Raw genomic sequence first — 9,228 nt, forward strand, 5'->3', positions numbered from 1 at the left:
TTTTTTCTTATAAAGTAAATAAACATTATGAGGCGTGCACCTGCGGATTCTCCGAAATTTTTTTTATTACATTAGTAGAAATAAATATAATAGTGAATATGATTCAGTTCTATGATATTGATTCTCTAAGTACAAAGTTCAAGTGAAACTTGTGACTGGTTGAAGGCAAATACTCGAGTATCTCTATCAATTATATTCCAGTCAGTGAAGCAAATCAACTATTATACAGAAGTTTAATTATAATAAGAGGGAATAATATCTATCTACATCGTCATTGTTATAATTGTCACAATTTTCATCTGTTATTATTATTATCTTCAAAATAAGCTGGGCCATTAGGTAATACTGCTCTTTTGTCAATTGATAATTATCGTCTTTGAGTTAAATTAAAACGTATCATTCAATTAATCTTCGTTCTGATTACTCGCGATAATCCCAATTATTTATTCACTTATCTTATGATGGTGAGATTTTTATTTCTTTCTTCTCTGATCGCAGTGTGAATAATGATATAATCATACAGGCTGCATAAAAAAAAAAAGAAAAAAAAAAACAATTATAATAAATATAACATCAATTGCAGTTATTAATGCTAAGACTCTAGTGATTAAATTAATGAATTACGTAACATGAATAAAAGACTGTATTATTGATAAACTTACGTATTAACATTGCGCCGATTCCAATAAACGCACTGAGACATTGAAATTCGAGGAGAGCTGGAAATACGAGATTTCCAATAATACTCGCTAAGTTTCCAGTATTTGTGATAAAACTGACAGCTGTTGCCCTAAATATTGATATTATATAGATGGTAAGTTTATGCATCACAGATAAGTTTAATAGGTAATTAAAATAGCAGGGTAGAGCAGAGACAAAAGATGTAAAGATCGGAAGGATGAGTTATTATAAAGTTATCAAAAGCATCGATGCGGAGGGTATTACCTTAACGGTATGGGAATGACGTCGGCGTTAGCCGCGATAACTATGTTAGCCGTTATTCGGCCCGTGACTACAATAGATGCTGATAGGGTCAACATTAAAGGTACAAGTTGTGCCCAATTAGTTCCAAAACTGCTGAGTATTGCGATTAAGTATCCCATAACTAGATAAAATAAAATACAATCATATTATTGATCTATAAATTATTGCTTCTGATAATTTCGATAACAAGTTTGTAAATTTAAGTGTAAGGTCTTAAAATTGATGGAAAATTTAAGAATTTTATTAGTTTATAAATTAATTACAGAAACTTATAATAACTAATTGTAGGTAATTAAATAACTAATTATTTTTGTTCCACAGAAATGAAAAATATTTTTTTAGAGTTTAAAATCATTTAAAGTAATTACGACTGTAGTATAAATTATTTATAATATTATGAACTAATTGTTTAATAAGTAAAAATTTTAAATAATGATAAAAATGATTAAACTTACCTAAAACAATTTTTTTCCTTAATTTAGTGGTATATAATAGGCCAACAAGAAATGAAATTCCAACAGCGGAAGCTGCAATAATACTTGAATTGATATATACACTGGGATTTATGTGCCACTGAAATTAAACACTCATTAATTGAGTACTGAAATAACATATAATGATGCATTGAGTTTGGTGAGTATTATTTATGGCGAGCAACACAATAGAAGATACGGAAATGCTTATGAACAAATGAGAGATGGTGAATTCAATGTTAACTGCATTTACAGTACCGACATATTACCCGAATGCAGGTGTGATTTGCATAGAAAGTCTCGTTTGCGAGACCTGGGGGAATCACGCCAGGAATCAAGTACTCGCATATCGTTGGATTGCCACGAGCTGGATCCCACCGAGAGTAGTCAAAGTTGTTGATTATGATGAACATGTGCGGAACCCAAAGCCGCATCGTATTGAATCTGTTGATGTAGTAATACCCTTTAATACTTAATCTTTATTTTTATTTTTTAATTTATCGTTTCACTGTATTATCGATTCATTCAATAAATTAAATTTAATTAAATCATTGACTAAAAATAATTATCTAATTCTTTTTTCAAGGGTGTCTATTTGCATAGAGATTTTTTCCGTTCAAAATGAATAATGATTAATTGAAAAATAAATATTAGGTGGGAATAAAAACCGCGCCTTGCTGTTAAATTATTATTCTTATTCAAATAAAAATTTGAATTTTATTTTTTATCATTATTAAAAAATTAATCAACATTGTTATCATTAAATAAAAAAAATTATCATTACAATACTTACGAAAGCATACTACCGAATTGCAGTAAGTTACTTATCACAAAATGTCTTAAATTTGGCGGCTTAAATAATTCTTTTGTATCGTTCCAAGTTTCAAGAAATTTTTGGAATTTCGATTCCTCGTTTGTTTTATTAAATTTATTCGAAGGTGATTCCAGAAATTTTATCTGGAATAACAAAGATTTTTAATTAACTTTATAAATAATCAATATGGTAAAGAAATATTGATTTAAATATGCTATCTTTTATTTTTACCGGATAAGTATCAATGTGCAATCTAGTGTTGATTACGTAAATGCGTCTGAATAGATCATAGGCCCTAGGAAGATATCCATTTTCCATAAGCATTTTCGGAGTTTCCGGTAAAAAGCTCAAGATAATAAAACCAAGAATAGATGGTATACAACATAAAATGTAGTATATCCTCCAAGCTGTGAATTCTCGATCGAAAATAATGAATGTCCATGTTTGTGGTGTAACATTGAAAGCCAAAACTGTTGAAAGAAAGTGCATAATGATCAGAAAGTATACAATTACGTAAATATAACAATTGACGTTAGCAATAGTTTCAAAATTTTTCTTATAAGAAAAAAATTGTTTAAGTTTATTAATGAATAATTATTTATCTATAATTACGAGTTCTTACTATAGTTATAAATTGAAAGTCTTACATAATGGATAATTTATTAGAATGTATAAATATTAAAATTTAGAATGGCGTAAAAAACAAATAATCGACATTGAATTAAATAATTCCAGTTGCTACGATAGAAACCAGTTTCATGGATAAATCATTAAAAAGGTTCTGATTCAATGAAGCATGTCCATTTGACATATAAATTTACTCAACATACTAATGATTGATACTGATACTGGTAGTGACACAGTTATTGCAATGCTTAATATTATAAGTTTAAATTATAGAATAAAATATTTACTTGCTGGAATGATAAATCCTGCGTTGAATAAAAGGCCAGCCCAAATAATCACTTGAGCTCGATATTTTTTTGGTTGAAATTCACTGAGATAAGTCGTCAGGAGTGTAAAAGGCCCGCTAACGCTATTTTAATGAAAAATTATCATATTCAAATTTAAATACAACACTTGTAATTAATATTTTAACCATTTTCGCAGAGCAAATATTATGTCAAATACTTACATAGTGCCAGTAATAATTTTTAGAATAACAAAAATGTAAAACGAGTCAACGATACTGCAGAGTATGTTGCATAAAAAATCAATGAGTAGTCCAAAAAGCATAAGTGTTCGTTTGGGCAACCGATGTGATATGAAACTCCAGAATAATGGAGTCAACATCATCCCTAAAAATAATATTCAAAATAATATTGTGTTATTACTTATTAGCAATCTGCAGTTAATATGCGACTGCCGAAATTTATGAGTTATGAATTATGAATAAGAAAACTTTGGATTAATGATTTTTTGGTATTTCTAATAATACTATAATACATAGTTTGGGTACTTTTGAAATAAATTAAAAAAATACTAACAAATTTTCATTGCAAAATCATCACATCAGCAATAATAGAGCTATCACAGGATTAATTATAAATAATTTAATGGACAAATGTGACAGAACTAATTTATAGGACCAACAAACGATTCAAAATTTAACATAACAAAATTGACTATTACTGAAAAATATATAAAATCGTAAAAAGGCACAAATTCTTATTAACAACTTTCTGATGATAACTAATTAAATTAATAAAACTTCCTTTCAAAATAATAATATGCCGAAGGCAATATTTTTCTTATTTTTTTGTTCATATAGATTACTTTATAATTCCTTTATATTTTATTATTATGTTACTTTATAATTCCAGTACACTCAATTAATGCATGCTGTGATCTTGATAAATTTTTCTGGAAGGGAATGTCTGATTTAAAATGTTTATATACCAATATATACTGCGCTGCAAAGTAAGCCTTTGCGGATAAACGTTAATTCGAGATCGCACTCAGCTGAAGCCAAAACGAATGCTGCAGATGTCATATCGAAAGCGCTGACCCACGCTATGGGTATCAATGCCATCACCATCAAAATATTGAACGGTCCGAAACCTAATTTATTCAATTATTCAAATATTAGAATTCTCTTACTTTTATTAATACACTGATAGAAGGATTTATTTATATTAAACAAATATTTGTTAATAGTTAACAAATCATTTATTAGAGACCATTTTTTAGTATCAAACAAATATTTCTTAGTATTTAAAATGATTTGTTTGTATTTAATAAATCAGATATTCATTTATTAAATATTAATAAATCTTTTTAAATACTAAGAAATATTTGTTAAGGACTAAAAAGTGGTCTCTAATAAATGATTTGTTAAGTATTAACAAATATTTTTAACTATAAACAAATCCTTCTATCAGTGTATATTATTATTTTATTGATACGCATTATACTTGAAACTTGTTTTTATTTACCGGTCGCAGACAGTGCCGTCTCAAAATCCGAGGCTGGTTCTTTACTGTCAGTTTTATCATTTTCTAAATCATCATAAGAAACAAAAAATGATTATTTTTAAATTAATTTTTTTTTTTTAATAATGAAAATATTAATATTATTTTATTAATGAAAAATAATATAATTTTCATTAAAATGTCAATTTTTCATTAAACATTGTTTTCTTTATTAAAAAAATTGATAGTCAACGAATTTTTCCTTGAAATATTTTATTTTTTAGCTGTCATTTTTAAGAAAGTAATTTGGAATAGGGTTTTATTGTAATTTGGGCCATAAAAATGAAAATTAACATACTGTATTACTTTTTTATAAATTTTTTATACCCCAAATAAAAATTGATATCATAATCAACCGAATAGAAAAAAAATTTAAGTAATATTTTCTTAAAATTTATGTAAGTTAATTTCTTTCAAATTTTTTTTTATATTAAGAATTTATTTATAAAAAAAGATTCTAAAAATTATCAGATGTCCGTTAATTCACGTATCATAAAATAACACGGCAAATGTCAGTTTCAAATAATTACAAAACTCATTATCTAACATTATAGTATACTATATAATTTAAAGTGTGTGCTTCTGTGTGATTTATTCGAAAACGTGGCTTCTAAAATTTTCTAACCTCTATCAAACAGATTTTAAATTAGATCTATGACTTACACCTATTTCGAATAATTTTCTTCACAAAACGATAATCCATTTATTGAAAAAAATATTTAAACAAACTTACCAGTAATAACTTGAATAGTACTAACTGAGCAACGCAAATTTTTATTTATCATTTCTCACAGATAAAATGAAAACTTTAAGCCCAAAATAAAATAAATAATTCCACACTGTTATTATATATTAAGAATCACTAATCTGACGACAATTATAGTAAATTATCTTCCACTTAAATTAACAGTCATATGATCGAGTCATGAAGAAACACATGTACAAATAGATAATAATAATTATAAAAGGTGCTCCGAAACATCTTTTAGTGTATTATTACAGATAAACAGTAAAACAATCAAACCACGTGAATTTTTATTTCAATATTAAGAACAATAAATAATAACCAGAGTAAGCTTGCTCTAAATGGAGCAATTTTAAGTTTATCTTGTGCGTTCGTTAACGAGGTGACAAGTCAACTGATCAGTTGTAAATACAGAACAGAATCTTCGTTCTTAGTCTGTCGTATATCAGAATACGCTCAGTAATAAAGAAACGGGTTAACTGATTCGTTGGCTAATAAGTTACATTATTGGCTCCTCAGTATTTGTGTTTGTATTTTTAATTTCCTTATTATAAGCATCATATACTGTTGTATATTTTAAAATCATTATTGAACTTATGTTAATTATCGTTTTACTATTTAGCATTACAAAACACTTCATTAGCCAACATTATTGGTGGGGAGATATCAATAAATAGATAAAAATTGATTAACATATTTATTATTATTTTTATTATTATTTTATCGTATGCAGATGCTTCTCCAGTTCCTATTTCATTAAAAAGAAATTCCGTTTTAAGCAAGTAAGAGGAATATTCGAGATTTCTCGGCAGCCTTGGAAAGCTGCAATTCAAGATTATCAGGCATTCCCATCAGAATATTTTAGTGATAAGAAAATGTCTAGGTAATTGATTATGTCCACAATACATATATAATATACAAATATCTTCACAGATAATGTCAGAGTGAAGAAGCCAGTCGTTTTACTTTATCTATTCTTAATATAAGTGACTTTGACTCGTATAACGCGTGCTTGAGTTATAATTAAAGTAGCTCTGAAGATAATCGTGACGTAAATTAAATATATAGATTCTATAGATTCAGATATAAGCGTCGATGAAAAAGATATATTACCATTTATTAGATCAAATTAAGATAATTTATGTCAATCGCTTTTATTTTTTTTTTTTTTTTTTTTTTTTTTTTATAATGAGAAATATTTTAATTGTATCAATTTATTGTTTTGAATGATATAAGTTATTATTGTGATTTTTATAACAATAAAAATTACCATAATTGACTTTTTTTTTATTTTTTAACTTCTTTGCCTTGTAATTTAACGCTTCTTATAGTTTAAAAATTTTATTATTTTCGATTTAAAATTTCTAAAAATATACATTACTACTTAATTACCTATCGGTAATAGGTATTAATTCAGCGTACCTCAAAAATCGACTATATTGTATTGATGATCCATATTTAATTTTTGTACAAAAAAAATTTTGGTTCATGATGAATTTCAGAATGAACTTTTGAAACAAATCTAAATTTCATGATATAAGAAAATTTTTTTACCAAGAAAGTGTATTATATTAGTTAAAATAGTCGGGCTAAAAATTAATTTTTTCTTTGTTTTATATAGATTGATAGTAATGAACTTTTTATTTTTGAATGTGTACAAATGAACCATTCAAAACTTTACTCTTTAAAAAATTGTCTCTTTTATTTTCTTTCTCTGTTCCAACCACGGCGGATATGATTGTTCGGGCAACAACTCAGTCACTGCAATGTTTGTCGTATAACTTTTGAAAGCTCTTCTGTAGCAGAGCAGTGTGACTTTCTCACACACAGTCTGAATGGTCGCCGCCAAATAGATGATATAGTACAGATTTAAAGCCTTGTCTGTGACATGTTGAAATGCTGAAATAGAAGTACCAGTAAGCTTTGAGCTGCTGAACTGTATGTAACCCGTTCATCAAGTTTCGAAGCCACGTGTCAAACGATTTCATTTGGTTTTGTCTCAGGTCGTGCCTGTTTAAGTGTAAATAAATAATAATCCAACAAAATAAATTTTTTAATTATGGGTTTTCTTCATCATATAAAATTCTATTTAATATTTTAATAATTTCCTTATTCATTTCAGTAAATTACTTAATTAGAAGTACTCGTGACTGTTGGGATTACTGGTTCTGATAACAGATCACAAAACTTAATACTTAATGAAACAATGATATCATTTAGCTTAAAGTATTTAGCAATTTCTACTTTTGAACGCCACCGATATATTTATTTTGATTGTTATCATATCACTATCATTTAATAATTTCTCCAACTGAAATCGGATTATCAACGAAACACTTGAGATTAATATCTTAATTTCAATTGTTGACTCTACGAGGGATTCCCGTTTAATAATGAAATTAAACTCATTTATGAACTAAGTAGATTGGTAGGTTACAAAGTACTTGATTGAAATAAATCTAATGGATTTCTTTTATTGTTTCATAATCGCTTCGAAAAACACAGGTGCATCAATAATAAGTTGAGAATTGTGTCTTGTATCGCAGACTCCTTTCCAATGAAGAATCTTTATTCACGCTTATTATCAATTACCACTGGATGCAAAAGTCATGTTATAAGCTGCCGTTAATGAGTCTTTCAACCTGTGGGAATTTAATACAGAATGAGGATTTATTTGAATTAGTTCTATAAGCGGATTACTTAGTCAGAAATTTACCGAAAAAGTCTCGCACAGTACATTATTCTTAGTGCGTTCCATAAGCTGTCTTGCAGCGATTGTTCTGCCGTGAATTTCGAATGAGTCAAGATGACAGTACCTTTAAGGTAAAAGCCCCAATAGATGATCACGTACCAATATATGATCACTCCATGTATTTGTATATCTATATTCACAAATATAGGTATACAAATACATGGAGTGATCATATACTGGTACATGATTATATATTGGGGCTTTTACCTTACTTATATTTTTAATAATGAATCAGAAGTGTAATGCAAAAATATTGAAAAATTATATCATGCAATTTTTTATTTTTATTTATTGAGTTTTTCATGCTTTTTTGAGTAAAATCAGAAAATAGTGTATGAAAGAGGTAGCGAATGAGAGAGAAAGCACTACCTTAAATTACTACCTTAAATTGGATTGATGTATTAAAAACTGCAGTATCAACACTTTTAAGTTGATTATCAATAATAGAAAGCGTGAAAATGTAACCAGTATGTCGATTTTAGTTAGTGTACTTTTGAATGAAAAATGCGATGACTATACATCAAAAACTATTATAAGTTAATCAACTTTTACTGCGAAGCCATTCTAAAATTAAACAAAGCAATTTATAAAATCTAAAGTATATACGAAATAATAAAAAGATTAAAAAAAAAAACATCTTATTTAAACTTTTGTTGAGTTAATTCAATATTTGTTGAAGATTTGTTTGTCAGTATCGTATCATATTTATTTTATTTGTTGTTTTTCTGTTTGTGTTATACCATCGAGATTTACCATTGAGAGGGTGGGAATTAGGATCCGTGAGATACCCGCACCATCGCTTGTTAGCCATTGAGTTAACGGCGTGGATATACAGTTTGAAAAGTTCATTCTCCTCCTTATTCAACATCGTATTGCTTTGGAGTTTTGTGTACCAAATATATATATACACGCCTCTGGACGTTGATCTCACTGTTTGCCACCAGCCAATTACTCGCTTTATGCTGCACTATATCTCTTATCACACAGAT

General features: G+C 27.6%; 1 protein-coding gene across 2 annotated transcripts; it reads right to left on the bottom strand.

Annotated features, from left to right (window-relative positions):
• LOC123272411 (synaptic vesicle glycoprotein 2B-like) lies at positions 1-6,000 on the bottom strand. Of its 2 annotated transcripts, XM_044739165.1 has the most exons (12): positions 5,476-6,000; positions 4,707-4,769; positions 4,171-4,332; positions 3,407-3,569; positions 3,186-3,307; positions 2,503-2,741; positions 2,251-2,414; positions 1,727-1,901; positions 1,440-1,557; positions 946-1,105; positions 663-790; positions 1-524 (listed from the first exon to the last, which is right to left on the bottom strand). In XM_044739165.1, the coding sequence occupies exons 1-12, from the start codon at positions 5,525-5,527 to the stop codon at positions 457-459; spliced, it is 1,614 nt and encodes a 537-aa protein (XP_044595100.1). In that variant the 5' UTR covers positions 5,528-6,000; the 3' UTR covers positions 1-456. The 2 variants fall into 2 exon arrangements, with proteins under 2 accessions (XP_044595100.1, XP_044595101.1); XM_044739166.1 differs by lacking the exon at positions 5,476-6,000 and having other exon boundaries at positions 4,686-4,770.
• Positions 6,001-9,228: the final 3,228 nt, after the last annotated feature.

Source organism: Cotesia glomerata, linkage group LG10 (assembly GCF_020080835.1).
Source record: "Cotesia glomerata isolate CgM1 linkage group LG10, MPM_Cglom_v2.3, whole genome shotgun sequence".
NCBI lineage: Eukaryota > Metazoa > Arthropoda > Insecta > Hymenoptera > Braconidae > Cotesia > Cotesia glomerata.

Excerpts from the sequence above, each read along its gene's own strand:
- LOC123272411 (XM_044739165.1), bottom strand. The coding sequence starts at position 5,527 with ATGATAAATAAAAATTTGCGTTGCTCAGTTAGTACTATTCAAGTTATT. Across the intron at positions 2,415-2,502 it reads TGCACATTGATACTTATCCG|ATAAAATTTCTGGAATCACC; the intron begins GTAAAAATAAAA and ends TTGTTATTCCAG. Across the intron at positions 791-945 it reads GTCATTCCCATACCGTTAAG|GGCAACAGCTGTCAGTTTTA; the intron begins GTAATACCCTCC and ends ATCAATATTTAG.